Source organism: Micromys minutus, assembly GCF_963924665.1.
Source record: "Micromys minutus genome assembly, chromosome: X".
In the NCBI taxonomy this organism is placed as follows: domain Eukaryota; kingdom Metazoa; phylum Chordata; class Mammalia; order Rodentia; family Muridae; genus Micromys; species Micromys minutus.
Window position 1 is genome coordinate 16,481,763 of NC_137970.1, and position 21,238 is coordinate 16,503,000.

Sequence of the window (21,238 nt, forward strand, 5' to 3'; positions counted from 1 at the left end):
AGCCTGGGAGACCTGCAAAGCCTATGAGTCCTGGACAGCATTAGGAGCCAGGCAAGACTGGAATGGCCGTCAATGATGACAGACCTAGAACCAAATCTAGACCTGGAAATCTTCAAAGGACTAGAAAGGATGCAAGTTCTATAAACATGGGAGGCCTGGCAAGTATAAGATACACAGGAAACATGGGAGATCTGGGTAGCAAAAGAAACTTAGATGGAAGGTTAAGCTGGGTATACATGGGAAGAATGGGTAGTATGAGAATCTTAGTAGTATACGTGGAAGTTCTCAACTATGGAAGGCCTGCTAAGCATATGGCTCCTTGTATCCTGGTAGGCTGGGTCAGTATGTGAGTGTTGGTAAGCGCTGGAGATGTGGTAAATGTTTTAGGCTTCCTAAGCCTGGGCAGACTGAAAGGCTTTTTCTGTACCCACCATCACCATTCATGGGAGTCCTAGTAATCATGGGTAAGTAGAATATCCATGTGAGGACTGGTGCACATGTGAACCCTAGTAACCATAGGCTAAGCCTGGTGACCTTAGGAGGCATCATAAGCATATGAGGCCTAGTGTACTGGCTGGCTAGTGTTGTGTCAACTTGACACAAGCTGGAGTTATCACAGAGAAAGGAGCCTTAGTTGAAGAAATGCCTCCATGAGATCCAGCTGTAAGGCATTTTCTCAACTAGTGATCAAGGGGAAAAGACCCAGACCATTGTGGGTGGTGCTATCTTGGGCAGGTAGACTTGGAGTGTATAAGAAAGCAGGCTGAGCAAGCCAGGGGGAGCAAGCCAGTATGTAACATCCCTCCATGGCCTCTGCATCAGCTCCTGCTTCCTGACCTGCTTGAGTTCCAGTCCTGACTTCCTCTGGTGATGAACAGCAATGTGGAAGCATAAGCTGAATAAACCCCTTTGTCCCCAACTTACTTCTTGGTCATGATGTTTTTTAAAGAAAGAGAAACATTGAATAAGACAAATTGGTACTAGCATAGTAGGGTATTCCTGTAAGAACCTGACCATGTTTTGGGGAGGACTATGGAAGGACTTTAGAACTTTGAGCTAGAAGAGACTTTGGATGTTAAGAGCTCTGTGGCTTGTCCTATAGGAGCTTGGAAGATTGTGTTGAGAACAGGGCAGAAGATGGAGGCCTGGCTTGTGAAATTTCAGAGGAAATAATAAAAACTCTTGTCAGGACTGCTGCAGTTTTGATTGTGAAGATTCTGTGGTTTGGGTTAACTGGGGCTGAAGAATCAGCTGTGACTAACAAGATACCAAAACTACTAAAAGCAAAACCTTTGCATTACTGGGACTATTATTGATGCTGGTCAGCTGGAGCTAAGAAATTAGTGGTGATTAAGAAGAGACCAGCATCATTGAAGTGAAACCTACTGGGAAATGTTATCTGAGAGTACAAAGAAGCTGTGTTCCAGAGATAGCCAGGGTTGTACCTTGTACTGTGTCTGGACTTGGTAATCTGTAAGAGTCACCCAGGTGGTACTGGTTTTGAAGGAATAAAAGGGTCATGAAGAGCAGCAGTGGCTTGGCACTGTGAAAGGTCATGGAAAGCCATTGGTGAAGGTGCAGCCTCAGTTATAATTAGTGCCACAGGATTGACAGTAGTATTTTGGAGATACCAGTACCATGAGATGACCACCAAGAACAGCAGTGGAAGTGGAGAACAGGCAGCTGGAGTCTAGAAGACAAGGTGTGTGCTACAAAGGGCAGAGCTGGAGAAGTGACCCAAGCCCTTGGAGGAGCCCAGAAGTTCTTGAGTGGATCCCAGACATTCCATGGTTAGAGTTTGATTTTGCTGTTTTTGACTATGCTTTGATATTTTTTCCTCTTAAAGGAAGAAGTGGAGTCCACAGTTGAGAGACTTTAAATTGTAAGAAGACTGATTTTTAGAGGAGACTGGATATATTAGAGGGCTTGCAATTTTAATTTGTAATGACTGTGGTACTCTTAAGATTATTGATATTTTGGGGATGAATAAGAAAGTAAGAGTTGAGGCTTAATAGTGTTGTGTTTGTGTGTAAATTTGACAAAGAGTCAATTATACTGGCTAGTTTTGTGTCAACTTGAAACAAATTGAATTAGTTATCAAAGAGAAAGGAGGCTCAGTTGAGAAAATGCTTCCATGAGACCCAGTTGTAAGGCATTTTCTCAACCAGTGATCAAGGGGAGAGGGCCCAGTCCATTGTGGGTGGTACCAACCTGGGCTGGTAGACCTGGGATCTATAAGAAAGCAGGCTGAGCAAGCCAGGGGGAGCAAGCCAGTAAGTAACATCCCTCCGTAGCCTCTTCATCAGCTCCTGCTTCCAGACCTGCTTGAGTTCCAGTCCTGACCTCCTTTGGTGATAAACAGTAGGTGGACAAGTAACCTCTCTAAACCCTTCACTCCTCAACTTGCTTCTTGGTCATGATGTTTTTGCAGGAATAGAATACCTGAATAAGAAACCTAGTAACCAAGGGAAGTATGGTGAAAACCTCAAAAGGAAACCTCAGTTTCACATAGGACAAAAAGAGAAAAGACAAAAGAAAAAATTCTGGATAGGTAAAACAAACGTAAAATAGCAAAAAAGTTTTGAAAACTCCATTCCTACTTGAAATGAGACTACAAGGGTTTTGGTGTAACATCAGTTAATGGGACTATATTTATGGGGACTTTAAAAATAGGATTAAATGGGAGCAGGAGAGATGTCTCATTACATAAGAGCACTGACTGCACTTCCAGAGGTCCTGAGTTCAGTTCGCAATAACCACATAGTGGCTCACAACCATCAGTAATAGAATCTGATATCTCTTCTGGTGTCTGAAGACACCTGTAGTGCACTCATTAAATATACATATACAAACACAGACAAACATGCACACATACACCCATGTATGTGTGTGTGTGTGTGTGTGTGTGTGTGTGTGTGTGTGTGTGTATGTGTGTATAAAATAAATCTTACCAAAAAAAAAAAAAACTTGGATTAAATGATCTTGTACCATACCATGGTTATGAACTACTGAAGGTCAAGGGGTGTGGCTATATCTTAAAAGGGATGTGTCAGAATATCATGCAGACCAGAGGCAGAGTTGTGACATTACAATAATGTGAGAGTCCAGGCTCTGGGAATGCCTGTTGGAGGTTATCTTGATTACATAAGGTGACTTGGGAAGACCCATCTATGCTGGGTGGCAATGGTCCTTGACTCTGACCCTTAACTGTACCCAGTGGAGAAGGTTAGCTAGCTGACTACTTAGGTAACACTCATCTCTTTCTACTGTGGGGGTTATTGGGTCAGCTTCTTCAACCTTATGCCATGATCACCTAGAGACCCAAAGTATGGGATAAAATTAACTGTTGCCCTTAAGGTGCTTACATGAAGGATTTTTTTAAGTCAAAGCAACGGGAAAGAAACTAAGGCAGAGGCAGTAAACAGGATACTATGAAACCACTCATATGGTGATAGAGGTATCATGAAGCTCTTCTTTCATTTCAATTCCTGGCTTGTTTATCCCTTTCAAAAATTGCATTTTTGGTACTTATAGTTACATCAATTCATAAACACATTATATAAGTTATACTTCTATGTAAATATGTTATATATAATTGACTTTCTTATATAGCATGTGACATGATATTTAACTATAAAATGAACATCTGTTTGAGTGCATATAGAGTTAGAGATAATCAGCAGTAAATGTTATCCAAACCCAAACTTGCACTATTTACATATCTGAAAGCCTACACCAACAGTGACTAATCTCAGTCATTCCATTCTACCCAACGATTTCTGTCTTATATTATTATCCTACTGAAAGCCATGGTTCACCACAGTTTCAGCAGTGAGTGATTTTTATTTAGTCTCAACATTAGCTAGGGCTAAATCTACTTAACAAGTCCATTGAGATGTTTTTCCCTGCAAATAGATTCTCTTATTTCCATCAGAAGCTTGACTCTTGGTGGCAAATGGAAACCAGAAGACTAGTTCATTTGAGTTGGTTGGGAAATACTTTGATGGAAGTAAAAGTTTTCTTCAGAAGTACATGAAAGTTAAGGCCATGATGTTAAGATGTCACTTGTAGTGGTACTAGGCTTGCATAGTTTTCAATTTGTTGTTGGTCTTCCTCACTGTTCTCATGACACAGCCTTCAAATGAAATGGGCCATCAGATGTTAGTAAGCGCTTGTGTGGTCTAATATTTGCCAATATTACTTGTTTTCTTCATTTGCTTGGTTTACAAACATGAAGTTGCCAAATATATACAAAGGGAAGGTTAGAACTTCACTATCCAGTTTCATTACAATGTGCTCCTCGTTATATTCAAAGGTGAGAATTTTGTAACCTGTTGTTTTACTCAAAGTTATTTTCTCCTTGGTATCAAAACACACCAAAGTCATTCTGAATATGACATTTCGGATATGGCTTTGGCAGGCAGTACCATCACACTCCAGATGCCGCTGTCTTAAAATTACACAGTGGCTGGTAAAGATGACACGTAAGGGGAATCCAAGTCTGCAAGCTGACCACCTCCAAGTGTATCGGCCATCTCTGGGGATCCTTTTACCGCACCTCATGGTGCATCGTTCAAGTGCTTCTTCATTGATGGATTGTGGTCCAATTGCCCCATGTTCTTGTGGTTGCAGGAAAGTCAGACACTGTTGTTTATAAATGAGCGACAACCACTCTGATGGTATTATACGATCTTCTTCGAAAACCCTTGTAGAAGCCAAGTCACATACCATGTGCTGAAATCTCAGTTGTTTAAACACTGGTTGAAATATTAGTCCTGCTTCACTTTCAAGAAAAGAGATATTATCCACAGATCTCATGTAGGTGGAGAGCCAGTTGTTGGCATCCTCTAAAAGCTGTCCCATGTTTCCGTTCCAGGATGGATTAAGATAAAGAAACATCCACTTTTTCAGTGTGGTGTATATATCGATCTCCTTTTGCATGACTAGTAAGTTAGAAGATGATACAAGAAGATACATCAGCTTCATATCTACTTCCCTGTAAAGTGTCACAGTTGGATGTATCATCAGGTGGTGGAGGAGCCATTCAAAGCATTCTGTCTTCACAGCTTTTAATCTGTAGGTTTCTGCTGCTAAATAATAGGAACATACAGTGTTCCTGTTGATGGTGGTCTTCATGACTGCCTCACATTGCTGAATTACTCGATCCACTTGAAGCAGGCATGCTGCTGCCAAAACTTGAGGAACCTCCAGAGGAGTCATTGACAAATCCTCATCTGTGTACAAGGAACCAAACACAAAGTGCAGAGATCTGGTATTAATATCCTCGTTCTTAATTACCAGTCTAATAACACCATCGTGTGATTCTCTCCAAGTACCTTTGAGCATGTTAGCAAAGTATCCTGAGTGACATAGAAACACTTTGTGTAAACACCAGGTTTTTCCCAGAGCATAGATTTGAATGTCGCTGTCATTCCCCTTCAAAAATAAATTTTTGTAAGCATAATTAGATGTGATCTTAGCCCTTTTCCTGTAGATGTAGTTGAGAAGTTGATGTAGCATCGTTTCCTGGTTTTGAGGTCCATGAATGTCAGGGCTTAGTCCCAAACCTTCCGAATCACTCAGTTTCCGCTTGCGACTGCCAGACAGGCAGCTGGGGCCAGCTATAGCTTCTGGCTGTGGGTCCTCCAGACTGAGATTCCGGCATCTCATGATCCTGCTGTTTAAAAGCCCCATTGATTAAACCTCCTAGAACAAACTGTTCTAGAGGCTTCTTGGTCGTGGCATTGCTGTAGTTTACCAGTCCTGCCTAGGCTCACTGAGACACTGTATTATAGAATCTGATGTCACACAGAGGGCAGGACATTCGTCATATTCCACCAGTGCTCTGCTGAGCAGAGGCCCCGCCCCCTGATAGCAAGCCCTTTTTGTGGCGTGCAACCAATTCTACTTGTTTCCTCCCTTCCTTCCTCCCTCCCCCTCCTCCCTAGCACCTCTGCCCTACCATCTTCCCCTCTTTCCCTTCCTTCCCTCCTGGTCTCCTCCCTTCCCTTATTTCTAACTTCCTTCTTCCTTTCCTTTTCCCATGCTCCTCCTTTTTTCCTCTCACCTCTTCTTTCTCTCACTGTTTCTAAAGGGGTCACCCCGTGTTTTGCTTAAGATGACCTCCATCAATGTCGAGAACCTGGCTCTTCACACTTGTAAGCCAAATTTTCTTTTCTGTAAAGAGTACAACCAGACCAAAGCCATCCTGATACGTGTATATGATTGTACATATTCCAACTCCTGCCTCTGGCATACTATAGAGCACTCAAGTGTCAGTAGTATTGAAGTTAATCACTTACCAACAGCTTTTAGCCATCTAAACAGTAAACACTCTTATTGCCTTTTGAATTATTAGTCCTTTTATATTACTATAAAATTCAAGCATTACTTTCATGTAAGTAGTTTTATGCATATCTCAAATATATCTTTGTATGCTTTGGCTATTCCTATATATTTAAAATATATTGTTTTCTAGAGGTTCCTTATAAATCCAGTTATTTGGTGAACATGTATATGTATACATGATTTATGTTTTTGCTTTACTGATTTGTATTTGCCTCTCATCTTTCTATGGGATTTCTTAATGTAAATGAAGGGCCATTCTTAAGAAACCATGTCTAATTTTTAAATGTTTCCTTTTATGCCTCTTGGCCAGCAATCCGATGCCAGAGCCTGGTCAGCAAAGACTAACAAGGCAGAGCAAGGAGAACAAATGCCAGGTACTCACTGTCAGCGAGGTCATCTTTATATTCTTCCCAACCATACCTCTCCTCTCACATGTCTGTTTCAGTAAACATCTCCTAACTGTTGTGTGCTTCTGCAAAATTTTCTCTTACCTGTGTCTGCTTCTTCAAAACATCCTCTCAACTGTGTCTAGTACAGCAAATCATCCTGGCCCCCTTGTGTCTGTCTCAGCAAAACCTTCTTTCAAGTACCTCTGCATTACTAACCATCTTTTACATGTGCCTTCTTTAGTAAACATTGTTATATGTTACACTTTTCTGTCCCTGCAAAACATCACATGAGTTTCCAAATAAACCAAAAATCTCCACTTTATAATTGTTTTCAGAGGTAAGAAAAATGTTGCATTCCTTAATTTGTTTGATTTTAGTCATCCCTACGTAACATCACAAGAAGAATTTTAAGAAGAATGAAAGTCACACCACATTGTATTAGGAGCTAAGAACCTGACAGTGTCAGCACCAGTGTTGCTCTATTGGTTTTTTATTAGATACTCACTGTATTTACATTTAAAATATTTCCCCCACCCTGCTCCCATCTCCCCTCCCCTTCCACTTGTCTTCATGAAAGTGCACTTGCTCCTAATCACCCTCTCCATCCCATTACTTTGGCATTCCCCTACATTGGAAAAAAACGTGCCCTCCTTGGATCAAAGGCCCCTTATCACATTGATGCCAGATACTGCTATCTTCAGCTACATAGGTCTCTCCATGTGTGCTCATTGGTTGGTATTTTAGTCCATGGAAGTTTTGGAAGGTTTGGTTGGTTGATGATGTTGTTCTTCCTATAAGGTTGCAACGCCTTTCAGTTTTTCCAGTCCTTTCTCTAGCACCTTCATTGGGGTCCCCATGTTCAGTCCGATGGCTAGATGCAAACATGCTCAGCTTTATCTATATGACACTGGCAGAGCCCCTGAGGAGATATCCATATCTGGTTCCTGCCAGAAAGTACTTTTTGGTATCAGCAATAATGCTTGCGTTTGGTGGCTGTGTATAGAGTGGATCCCCAGGTGAGGCAGCCTCTAAATTATCTTTTCTTCAAACTCTGTTTCTCTATTTGACCTGGTATTTCCTCCCATAGTTGTTTTGTTCTCCCTTCTAAGAAGGACAGAGGCATCCACATTCTGGCCTTCCTTCTTTTTGAGCTTCATAAAGTCTATGAATTGTTCCTTGGGTATTCAGAGCTTTCTGGAGTGAGTATCTGCTTATCAGTGAGTTATGCCATGGGTGGTCTTTTGTGACTGGGTTACCTCACTCAGAACACATTGGTGTTTTGTTCATGAAAATTTCCCCTGTGCCTATGTGTGCTAAGCTCTTTCCCACTTTCTCTTCTAATAGTTTCAGTGTACTTGGTTTTATGCGGAGGTCTTTGATCCACTTAAACTTGAGCTCTGTACAAGAAGATAAGAAAGGATCTATTTTCATTCTTCTGCATGTTGTTTGCCAGTTGAACCAGCACCATTTGTTGAAGAGGCTGTCCTTTTTCCACTGAATGTTTATAGCTCCTTCATCAAAGTTCAAGTGACCATAGGTGTGTGGGTTCATTTCTGGGTCTTCTATTCTGTTCCTGCCTGTATGATTCTGTCTGATATACCTGCCTGTCTCTGTACCAAATACTATGATATTTTTATCACAATTGCTTTGTAATATAGCTTGAGGTCAGGGATGGTGATTCTTCCAGAAGATCTTTTATTGTTGAGAAGAGATTTTGCTAACCCAGGTCTTTTGTTATACCAGATGAATTTTCAGATTGCATTTTCCAACTCTATGAAGAATTGAGTTGCAATTTTCATGGGAATTCCATTGAATCTGTAGATTGCTTTTGGCAAAATGACCATTTTTACAATGTTGATCCTCCCAATTCATGAGCATGGGAGATCTTTCCATCTTCTGAGATCTTTTTCAGTTTCCTTTAGAGACTTTAAGTTTTTATCATACAGATCATTCACTTACTTAGTTAGGCTCACACCACGATATTTTATATTATTTGTGACTATTGTGAAGGGGGTCTTTTCCCTAATTTCTTTCTTAGCATGTTTATCCTTTGAGTAGAGAAAGACTACTGTTTGTTTGAGTCAATTTTATATCCAGCCACTTTGCTGAAGTTGTCAGCTGTAAAAGTTCTCTGGTGGAATTTTTTGGGGTCACTTGACTTCTTTTTGTTTTCTAATTGCTCTGACCAGGAATTTTAGTACTATACTGAATAGGTAGGGAAAGTATGGGCAGCCTTGTCTAGTCCCTAATTTTACTGGTATTTCTTCAAGTATCACTACATTTAGTTTGAAGTTGGCTACTGGCTTGGTGTATATTGCTTTTATTATGTTTTGGTATGGGCTTTGGATTCCTGAACTTTCAAAAACCTTTAACATGAGGGGGTGTTGAATTTTGTTAAATGCTTTCTCAGCGTCTAGTAAGATGATCATGTGGGTTTTTTTCCCTTTGAGTTTGTTTATATGGTGGATTACATTGATGGATTTCTGTACATTGAATCATCCCTGCATTCCTGGGATGAAGCCTATTGATTATTGTGAATAATTGGTTTGATGTGTTCTTGGATTCGGTTTGCAAGAATTTTATTGAGTATGTTTTCATCAATGTTCATGAGGGAAATTGGTCTGAAGTTCTCTTTCTTTGTAGGGTCTTGGTGTGGCTTTGAAGAACGAGTTGGGTAGTATTCCTCCTGTTTCTATTTTGTGAAATAGTTTGGAAAGTATTGGTATTAGGTCTTATATGAAAGTCTACTAGAATTCTACACTGAACCTATTTGGTCCTGGGCTTTTTTTTTTTTTTTTTTTTTTTTTTTTTTTTTTTTTTACTTCAGAGGCCTTTGATGACTGCTTCTATTTCTTTAGGTATTATGGGACTGTTTAGCTGGTTTATCTGATCCTGATTTAACTTTGGTATCTGGTATCTGATTACAAAGTTGTCCATTTCCTCTAGATTTTCCAGTTTTGTTGACTATAGACTTTTGTAGTAGTATTGGATGATTTCTTGAATTTCCTCAGTTTCTGTTGTTATGTCTCCACTTTAATTTCTGATTTTGTTAATTTGTATACTCTCTCTGTGTGTGTGCTCTCTGGTTAGTCTGGTTAAGAGTCTATCAGTCTTGTTTATTTTCTCAAAGAACCAGCTCCAGGTTTTCTTGATTCTTTGCATAGTTCTTTTTGTTTCTACTTGGTTGATTTCTGCTCTGAGTTTGATTATTTTCTGCCATCTACTCCTCTTGGGTGTATCTGCTTCTTTTTGTTCTAGAGTTTTCAGCCATGCTGTCAAGTTGCTAGTGTATGCTCTCTCCAATTTCTTTTTGTGGGCACTCAGAGCTGAGTTTTTCTCTTAGTATGGCATTCATTGCGTCCCATAAGTTTGGGTATGTTGTGCTTTAATTTTCATTAAATTCTAAAAAATCCTTAAATTCTTTCTTTATTTCTTCCTTGACTATGCTATCATTAAGCAGAGCATTGTTCAGCTTCCATGTGTATCTTGGATTATTGTTGTTTTTGTTGTTATTAAAGACCAGCCTTAGTCCATGGTGATCTGATAGGATGCATGGGAGTATTTCGATCTTCTTATATCTGTCGAGGTCTCTTTTGTGACCAACTATATGGTCAGTTTTGGAGCAGGTGCCATGAGGTGCTGAGAAGAAGGTGTATTCTTATGTTTTAGAATGAAATATTCTGTAGACATCTGTTAATTCCAATTGATTCATAACCTCTGCTAGTTTTTCTGTGTCTCTGTTCAGTTTTTGCTTCCATGATCCGTCCATTGGTGAGAGTGGGGTGTTGAAGTCTTCCACTCATATTGTGTGTGGTGTGATATATTCTTTGATCTTTAGTATGGTTTCTTTTATGAATGTGGATGCCCTTGCATTTGGAGCATAGATGCTCAGGATTGAGAGTTCATCTTGATAGGTATTTTCCTGTGATGAGTAAAAAGTGTCCTTCCTTGCCTTTTTTGATGACTTTTGGTTGAAAATGTATTTTATTCAATATTAAGATGACTAAGTACTCCAGCTTTTTTCTTGGGATCATTTGCTTGGAAAGTTTTTGCCCAAACTTTTACTCTGAGATAGTGTCAGTCTTTGTCTCTGAGATGAGTTTCCTGTATGCAGCAAAATGCTGGATCCTATTTACATATACAGTGCTTTTCTTAATTTGGTGTACTTGCATGATTATTTTCTTCTTTTTCCTTGGGTGTAGTTTACCTCTTTGTGTTGGATTTTTCCATCTATTATTTTTGTAGGACTGGATTTGTGGACAGATATTGTGTAAATTTTTTTTTGACCTGGGATGCCTTGGCTTCTCCATTTATGGTGATTGAGTTTCCTGGACATAGTTACCTGGGCTTACATTTGTGTTTTCTTGGGGTCTGTATGACATCTGTCCAGGATCTTCTAGCTGTTATCATCTCTGGTGAGAAGTCTGTTGTAATTCTGATTGGTCTGCCTTTATATGTTACTTGTCCTCTTTCCCTTACTGCCTTTAGTATGCTTTCTTTGTTTTAAACATTCAGTGTTTTGACTATTATGTGTTGGGAGAAGTTTCTTTTCTGGTCCAATCTATTTGGAGTTCTGCAGGATTCTTGTATGTTCATGATCATCTAATTCTTAAGGGTAGAGAAGTTTTCCTCTATGATTTTGTTAAAGATATTTACTGTGCCTTTATGTTGGGAGTCTTTGCCTTCTTCCACCCCTATTATCCTTAGGTTTGGTCTTCTCATTGTGTCCTGGATCTCCTGGATGTTTTGGGTTAAGAGCTTTTTGGTTTTTGCACTTTTTTGCTTTTTTGTCTATGTTTTCTATGTTGTATTCTGCCCCTGAGATCCTATCTTCCATCTCTTGTAGTCTGTTGGTGATGCTTGCATCTGTGACTCTTGATTTCTTTCTTAGGTTTTCTATCTCCAGGGTTGTCTCTTTCTATGATTTCTTTATTGGTTCTATTTTGTTTTCAATTCCTTCACCTCTTTGGTGTGCTTTCCTATAGTTCTTACAGTGATTGTTTTTATTTTTTTACCTGTGTTCTGTCTTCTGAAATTGTTTAAGGAAGTTATTGAGGTGGTACTTGAAGATCTCCATCATCATCATGAAGTATGATTTTAAGTCTAAATCTTGTTTATCGTGTGTGTTGGGAAATCCACTACTTGCTATGGTAGGAGAGCTGGGTGCTGATGTTGCCTTGTTGTCTTAGTTTCCATTGCTTTAGGTTCTTGCACTTTCCTCTTCCCATCCTGTTGTCTGTGATTATAAGCAATATTGGTGTCTCTTACTGGAGCTTGTCTCTCCTATGGGTCTGAGGGCCTTTGGGCTCAGGAAGGAGATTGCTCCTGGATCTTTTGCTCTTTTTGAGCAGGCAGTGAGTTTTGATGGTAGTGACTCCATTCTGACTCCTTGGGATCAGGTGAGAGAGCACTTTTGAGGCTGATTTGGGAGCTCAGGCATCTGCATGCAGGTTCTGAGTCCTGATGGGGGTCACCTAGCACTCTCTCTGTGCAGGAAAGGACCCGATTCCAGGGTACCCAGTGCTGCTTTGTAGTTGCATCATGAACCTTTTTCCCTACTCAGGGGCCTCCTTTTTATTGTTTCATATGTTGAGTCTTTTTTCTCTAAGAAAATCCCAGAAATGCTTGAGTTGTGAATGTATTTACTCACACAAATCCCATTGCTTGTGCAATCATTAATATAACCATTCCACCTATGGAGGAATATTTAAGGAGAGATAGAATGGCTTGTGGAGATGAAGGGCTAACTAAAGCTAAAAGTATATTTTAAAAGCCATATGAAAATTTACTGATTTATAATACAACTCAAAAGTCTCAAGAGACAGATTTAGAATGTAGATGTCCTGTATGTCTACACAATGCTGCTTCTGAAAGAGAGGCAAAAAACATAATCCAAATGCCAGGTACAAGATACTGCCATATGAATTTTTATTCAGGATGAACCTAGAAATCTTGAATATAACCCAGGCTCTTTCTACACTTTTTGTTTGCCCACCATATCTATCTGATAAGACCCTGCTACAAAAGACAAATGACAATGCTACTAAATGTAGAGGAATTGGGCTGCAATTGAGCTGGAATCTTCCTTTTAGCTACTTATCTTCCATAGTCCTGGACTGTGATGGGAAGGATGCTGGCAGAGTAATGGCATCGAGAGTCTTACCCAGACACGATCTGTATGATGTACATATCAGTCTGCCAAGACAGATACACCCACCTCCACAATAGTGTCATGACTGGTGTGTGGGTAGCCAGTGTATCTCTGATTGGAACTGAGGCCATTCCACAGGAGGCTAGAGAATGTCTTTGGCCCTAGGGGAGAACTTACTACTGTTGTTCATGTCAGCTGTCATGGTGTCAAGCTCCCTTTTGAGTGTCTATATTTATCTCCATGGAGAAACGCTGCTCCAAGATTCATTCACAGGAGTCCGTTTTGCAATAAACTGCCATGAGGAACAATAGGCATGACTGCTCAAAGCTCCATAAAAAGAGGTGTTTGAATGGTATTCCTGCCTTCTTTAGGCACGAACACTCATGCATCCTCACAGGGGGTGTGGGGGGGAAGCAGAATGAATGTAAAAGCTGGAAGATAAGGGGAAGGGCCATGAAATCTGTTTTTTTCACTACAGGACAACCAGGGCAGTCATGACTTCACCATACCTGTGAGTATATGCAAAGTTCACACATGACACAAAGCTTCTCCACAGTAAGTTATGAGCCAATGTGAGACTCATTCAGCTTGGCCCTCCTTGCCTGAAATACTAGCTATTGGTGGGTTCTGAGGAAGAGAGTGTCATTATCTTCTGTATATACATTGTGCCCTGCCCTCCCTCTGCTCTCCCATAGGCAGTTTCTAAACTATTGTAATATAGATTATCCTGTTAAACTCTGGCCTTCTCCAAAGAAACAAAATCAATTTTTGAAACAGATGTAGGGGGAGGATAGGGTTGGTTGAAGTGGGAGCGAGACTAGAAAGGTCAGAGGTATTAAGTGAATCTTGATATAATTTATCCATGTACAGAAATGCCAAAGAACAAATTCAATAAAAGGTTTTAAGAAAGGAGAAAAATTTCACCCATGACTTGGACATTAACATAAGCCACAAAAAAAAAATCATGCCTCCAATTTTCTTTTCAGTTACATCTGTGGTGTTTCCATTGTTATGAAGTTCTATGTAGTTTTAAATTTGGATGTAGAGGTTCCTTGAATCATGAGTGTCATGAAAATAAGGGATCATTTGACCAATCACACAGATCACTCAGTACTACTTCCTTGTTACTTTGTCCTATTTTTTTCAGCTAAAACAATTGTATTTATTCTTTGTTCCTTTATTGAAAAAAATTTCTCACATTATATAATATTACATAATATAGCCCAATTATGTTTTCCCTCCCTGTCTCCTCCAAGTTACTCCCCAAGTACATGTCCATCCAGATCTACTCACTTTCTGACTCTCAGTAGAAAATTTCTACAGGATAATAATAAAATATAACAAAGATAAATTTTAACAATACAGAACAAGTACTACCATGTCAGTTAAGCAAGACATACAAACAGATGAAGAGCTTAAGAGAAAGCACAAGAAGTGGAGACTCATGGGTTCTTATACTCAGCCATTAAACACTAACTGGAAGCCATAATATGTATGAGCAGGCGACTTGGTGTCAACACATAGCCCTGAACTTTGAACATATTGATTCAGAGCTTCTTGTATTCTTGGTGTCCTCCATCTACTCTGGTTATTACAATCTTTCTGCCATGTATTCTTTGGTGTTCAAGAAGTCATAAGGGGAAGGATTTGATGGAGACATCCCATTTAGGGCTGAGTGTTCCAAGGTCTCTCACTCTGGGTAATGTCTGGCTGTGGGTCTCTGTATTTGTTTCCATTTTCTGCAGGAGGAAGCTTCTCTGATGGTGGCTGAACAAGGCACTAATCTATGAGTATAGCAGAATGTGATTAGGAGTTAGTTTGCTGTTGTCTTTTCTCCTTTCCTTTTCTTCTCCTTTTTTTCTTCCTTTCCTTCCCTCCTGTCTGTCTGTCTACATGTCTGTCTTTTTCTCTAGAACAAAGGTTATTATTTGGTTTTTTGCCAGTTCCCTGGAGTATCTGGTCTCTGGTTAATGTTCGCCCACCAGTGTAAGGTATGGGTTCTATCTCATTAAATCAGATATTGGTTGGTTGTTTACAAAATTTTGTACCACCATTGCCCAAACATATGTTGCACAGGACACCATCATATATCTTAGAGTTTATGGCTTACCCAATATTTATGTTTCTCCTTTGGTAGCTTATTGAGTACCTTCCTGTACTAAACACACCAGAATATAAGGGTGGAGAATCTATATAGGCACAAGATTGAGATCTACATGTTCAATGAATTGTGTAGGTGATGTCTTCAATAATGAAGCCTCACCATCACACTTTGAAGAACAATCTGTGTTCTTGGCAACAGCATATTTTCTTTGGGGGTTTCCATAGGACCCTTTGGGTCATCAACTCAGCTGTCACCAAATAGCAGTATTTGGACGTTCATTTGGTAACAAGAGAAGAAAAATTGAGTCTCTTTCTCCCCCATCATGTAGGAAATTTCATTGAGATCACTTTCATATATGTATACATTAGTTAAGAAGCTGCTAGTGTATTAGGTTTCCATATTGTCACTTAAATGATCCTTAGTTTTAGCTCTTTATCTCCATATTTCCTCCATTATCTCCTTGTCCCTTCTACCTCCTCACGTGTCCTTCCTGTTTGAGTGTCCACCACATCAAAGATAAATGTCTATTCTATTTTGCTTTTCTAAGGATAACTATTTGTCCCTCCTGCTCACTCTATACTGAGCCTCATTGGTTCTGTGGATTGTTTGTTATCACTGACTTAACAGCTAATAGCCACAGATAAGTGAATACCACATTAGCATTTCTGGGTCTTGGATACCTTATTCCAGATGCATTTTTTCATAGTTCTTCCATTTACCTGCAAATTTCTTGATGTCAGGTTTTTCTTGATGGACTACTGGTCAATAGTGTAAATGTACAGAATTTTCTTTATTGATTTTTTTGTGTGTGTGTTGGGGAGATTTTTTGTTGTTGTTGATGATGATGTTGTTTGTAAGGTGTGCATTTTATTAAAAGTGTCTCAATTCAGTGTAGTGTCCAGCCCTGGCTGCCTCAACACCTCCATTCACTCCCAGGGAAAGAAAAGCCTTCATACTTGAAGAAGCTTTGAGTGTGGGGAGTGAGTGGGGTGAGGGACATAATGGCTGAATTTTCAGGAATTAAAAACAGAAAAAGAAGTTTTAAGGCAGAAGATTTAAAAACCCTGCAGTACATAATTTACAGAGAAGCTGTACTATCATCTCCCTAGTGAAAACAGAGCTTGGCCATGGTCATCTTCCTTTTGAGACTGGGAGTGGCTTTTGGGACGGTGAGGGACTTCCTGTATCTATATATTTTGTGGATACTTGGAATGACTATTACAATCATCATTTTTTAAATGTACATTTATTTATTTATTTATTTTTAATTTATTTTTATTATTTAAAGTCTAGGTGTACCCCATTCTGAGAAGGTCCTATACACTTATTTATTTTTCTTTTTTTTTTTACTTTCTTTTTTATTGAAGAACTTTATTTAAAAAAAACAAAGATAAATGTACAATTTTTTAAGCATTTTTAAGGTTTGATACTCTGCATTAAGATCTTACTAGTTACAATGAGCAAAAATTACATGCAAAACAGGATGTAACCCAGAATTAGTCAACATTTTCTTAGTGTGTAAGGATTGAGCCTAATGTTTTTTTTCCCCCCCTTGAACTTCACACAATCTGTGAGTTGTTTCTGGGGCAGTCCAAGTCTCTGGGGTTAGCATCAGTGACTGCATATTATGTCTGTTCTTTTGTGACTGGGTTATCTCACCCAAAATGATATTCTCTAGATGCAACCATTTTCTTAAGAATTTCGTTAAGTCATTGTTTCTGATAGCTGAGTAGTACTCCATTGTGTAAATGTACCACAATTTTTGTATCCATTCATCTACTGAAGGACATCTGGGTTCTTCCCAGCTTCTGGCTATTATAAATAGAGCTGCAATGAATTAAATGTACATTTAAATTCCTCAGCCACGTTGTAGAAGTTCGGGGAATGTTTGATCCAACCAGTGGCTGTGGCCTTCACTACTCCAGATTTTAAATCCTGAGTTCAATGTGCCAAAACAAAACAAAAATGGTTTTTAAAAGCAAATTTAAACAATAGCACAACACAACAAACAGAATCAAAGCAGGGTCTCTCTCTCTCTCTCTTTCTCTCTCCCTCTTTCCATCCCTCCCTCCCTCCCTATCCCCCTCTTTCTCCCTCCCTCCCTCCCTCTCTCCTCTCTCTCTATGTCTCTGAAAATGTTAGGTTTATGAAAAAAGTTTAAAACTCTGATCAGTAAGAGGAGTTCACCTAGAAGCACTTTTGCTGCATGATATTGATGTTGGGGCTGGTCTCATCCCACTCCTTCTTGCTGATCCACATCTGCTGGGATGTGGACCAAGTGAGGCCAAGATTGAGTACCAATCCACAGAGTACATGCACTCAGAAGGAGCATCTTGACCTTCAAGGTGCTAGGAGCCAAAGCAGCAATCTTCTGCATAAGGTCAGCAGTGTCTGGGTGCCACCAGACAGCACTGTGTTGATACAGAGGTCTTTGCAGATGTCATGTCACACTTTGTTATTAAATTGAATGTAGTTTCATGGATGCCACAGGATTCCATACTCAAGAGAGAACCTGGAAAAGAGCTTAGGCCCAACAGTCAGGCAGTTCAGAGTGCTTCTCCAGGGCAGAAGAGGAAGCAGCAGTGGCCATCTCTTGCTGGAAGTCTAGGGCAACACAGCACAGCTTGTCTCTGATGTTATGCATGATTTCCCTCTGAGCTGTGTTGGTGAACTGTAGCCACACTTGTTCAGGAACGTCATGATGTTGGCTTTCAGGACCAGGCCAGGCAGGTCTCAACACAGTATGGAGGGAAGGAGAGCATAGCCATTATAGATGGGCACATTGGGGTGGCCCCATCTCTGGACTCCATCACAACCCTGTGGACTGAACAGAGGCATAGCAGGACCTGGATGACTACTTACATTGAGGGGTTTATACAGTCTCAAGCATGATGTGGGTCATCATTCCAACAGTTGGCCTTAGGGTTCTAAGGAGACACAGTAGCACAAGGTGGTCCTCAGGGACAAAACTCAGTTGTAGTAGGTTTGTTGCCATTTCTTCTCCATATTCTACCAGTTGCTGACAATGCTGTGTTCAATGGGGTACATTAGGGTCAGGATCCCTCTCTTGCTCTAAGCTTTTTAGTCCTTGACCAATTATCATTGCTGTTCAGATTCCATGTGTATGTGGGCTTTCTGTTAATTTTGTTGCTATTGCAGAGCAGCCTTAGTCCTTAGGGATCTGATAGGATGCATGGGATTATTACTATCTTCTTGGATCTGTTGAGGCCTGTTTTGTGACCAGTTATATGGTCAGTTTTGGAGAAGGTGCCATGAGGTGCTGAGAAGAAGGTGTATTCTTTTGTTTTAGGATGAAATATCTGTTAAATCCATTTGGTTTATAAATTCTGTTAGTTTCACTCTGCCTCTGTTTATTTTCTGTTTCCATGTTCTGTATATTGCTGAAAGTGAGCTGATGAAGTCTCTTACTATTGATGCATACAGTACAATGTGTGCTTTGAGCTTCAGTAAAGTTCCTTTTATGAATGTGGGTGCCCTTGCATTTGGAGCACAGATGTTCAGAATTGAGAGATCATTTTGGTGGATTTTTCCTTTGATGAGTATGAAGTGTCCTTCTTTATCTTTTTTGATAATTTTTGTTTGAAAGTCGATTTTATTCAATATTAGAATGGCTACTCCAGCTTGTTCTTTGGACCATTTACTTGGAATTTTTCCCAGCCTTTTACTCTGAGGTACTGTCTGTCTGTCTGTCTTTGTCACTGATGTGAGTGTTCTATATACAGCATAATGCTTGGTCTTGCTTATGTTTCCAGTCTAAGTCTTTTTAATGGGAAATTGAGTCCACTGATGTTAAGAGATATTGAGGAATAGTGATTGGTATTTCCTGTTATTTTTATTTTTAGAGGTAGAAGTATGTTTGTGGGGCTATCTTCTTTTGGGTTTTTGAAGATTACTATCTTCCTTTTACTAGGAGTAGTTTCCCTTCTTGTGTTAGTGTTTTTCGTCTATTATTCTGTGTAGGGCTGGATTTGTGTAAAGATATTGTGCAAATTTGTTTTTTTTTTTCATGAAATATCTTGGTTTCTCCATGTTAATTGAGAATTTTCTTGGGTATAGTAGCTTGGGTTGGCATTTGTGCTCTCTTAGGGTCTGTAGGATTCTATCCTGAATCTTCCGGCTTTCATAGTCTCTGTTGAGAAGTCTGGTGTAATTCTGATAGGTCTGTCTTAATTATGTATTACCTGCCATTTTTCCCTTACTGCTTTTAATATTCTTTCTTCGTTTTGTGCTTTTGGTGTTTTGATTCTTATGTGATAGAAGGAAATTGTTTTCTGGTCTAGTCTATTTGGAGTTTTGTGGGCTTCTTGTATGTTCATGGGCATCTCTTTCTTTAGGTTAGGGGAAATTTTCTATAATTTTGTTGAAGTTATTTACTGGCCCTGGAAGTTGGGAATCTTAGCATTCTTCTAAACCAATTAACCTTAGGTTTTGTATTCTCATTGTGTCCTGGACTTTCTGTATGTTTTGAGTTAGGAGTTTTTTGCATTTTGCATTTTCATTGACTTTTGTATCAATATTTTCTATGGTATCTTTTGTCCCTGAGATTTTCACTTCAATCTCTTGTATTCTACTCGTGATCTTTTTTTTTAATTAAACAAATTTATTTTTAAAAAACAGAGATAAATGTACAGATTTTAAAAGAATGTTTACATAAATCTATATGAATATATTTCTATTCAGTATTTGATTTTTAAAGGTTTGATAGTATGCATTCAAAGATTACAAGTTACAATAAGCATAAAGTACATATAAAAGAACATAACATGGAAATAGTCAAAAGTTTTCTATGTGTGTAAAGATTAAATATGATGATTTTTAAATACCAAGGACTGCCACCAGGCTGTGTTCTTAGCTCTTGAATTATTAATGATTTAAGTTCTAGGTGGACCACACTCTGAGAGGGTTCTATATACTTACTTTTTTTTCTTAGAAGGACTGAGGTTTCCACATTTTGGCCTTCCTTCTTTTTGAGCTACATGTGGTCTGTGAGTTGTTTCTGGGGCGTTCAGAGCTTTCTGGGGCTAGTATCCAATTATCAGTGACTGCATATTATGTCTGTTCTTTTGCTACTGGGTTACCTCACTCAGGATAATATATAATTTGATCCATTTGCCTAGGAATTTTGTAAAGTCATTGATTCTAATATCTGAGTTGTACTCTATTGTGTAAATGTACTACAATTTTTGTATCCATTCATCTACTGAAGGACATCTGGGTAATTTCCAGATTCTGGCTATTATAAATAGGCAGCTATGAACATGGTGGAGCATGTGTCCTTATTATATGTTGAAGGATCTTTGGGGTATATCCCCAAAAGTGGAATAACTGGGTCTTCAAGTAGTACTATGTCATACTCCTGATTCTTGCATCTATAACTCCTGATCACATTTCTGGGTTTTCTATCTTCAGGAAATTTCTCCCTTTATGATTTCTTTATTGTTTCTATTTCCATCTTTAGCTCCTGGATAGTTTTGTTCAATTCTACCATCTGTTTGGTTCTATTTTCCTATAACTCTTTAGGGATTTTTGTGTTTCCCTTTTAAGGACTTCTACTTGTTTCCCTATGTTCTCCTGTATTTCTTTAAGGGTGTTATTTATGTTCTTCCTAAAGTCCTCTATCATAATCACGAGTTGTGATTGTAAATGTGAATCTTGCTTTTCCAGTGTGGAGTTGTATCCACAACTTGCTGTATTGAAAGAACTGTGTTGTTATGATGCCAAGTAGCCTTGGATTCTGTTGCTTATGTTCTTCCACTTGCCTCTTCTCATTTGGTTATATCTGCTGCTACCTGCCATTGCTGTCTCTGACTGGAGCCTGCTCTTCCTGTGAACCTGGTTGAGTCAGAACTGCTCAGAGTCCAGCTGTCTTTGTGATCCTGTGATCCTGATATCCTGGGTGTATCAGAGCTCCTGGGATTCAAGCTGCCAATGGGATCCTAAAATTTGTTTGTGATCAAGCTCCTGAGATCCTGTTGTGTCAGAGCTCAAGGGAGTCAAGCTTTCCCTTGGTGTTGCAGGAGTGGGTGGAAAGCCAGAGCCCTGGGTTTGCTCTGGGTCCATGTACTAGCCTAAAGGATTCCGTGATCTTGACTAGGTTGGGGTTTGTGTTTCCCTGGTTCCTGTGGGGGTCCCTAAAATTGTGGGTGTTGGCAATGATGTTGTTGCCTCAACTGTGATCGTGTGTCAGAGCTCCCATGTTCCTGGAAATGTCTGCTCTAGCAGTTG

General features: G+C 39.5%; 1 protein-coding gene across 1 annotated transcript; it reads right to left on the reverse strand.

Moving 5' to 3' along the window:
* Positions 1 to 4,197: 4,197 nt before the first annotated feature.
* On the reverse strand, positions 4,198 to 5,694 carry LOC308415358 (germ cell-less protein-like 2; the record flags this gene model as incomplete). The annotated part of the gene is made up of 1 exon (XM_080910373.1): positions 4,198 to 5,694. One exon carries the CDS (start codon positions 5,692 to 5,694, stop codon positions 4,198 to 4,200), a length of 1,497 nt encoding a protein of 498 aa, XP_080766499.1.
* Between the last annotated feature and the right edge of the window lie 15,544 nt (positions 5,695 to 21,238).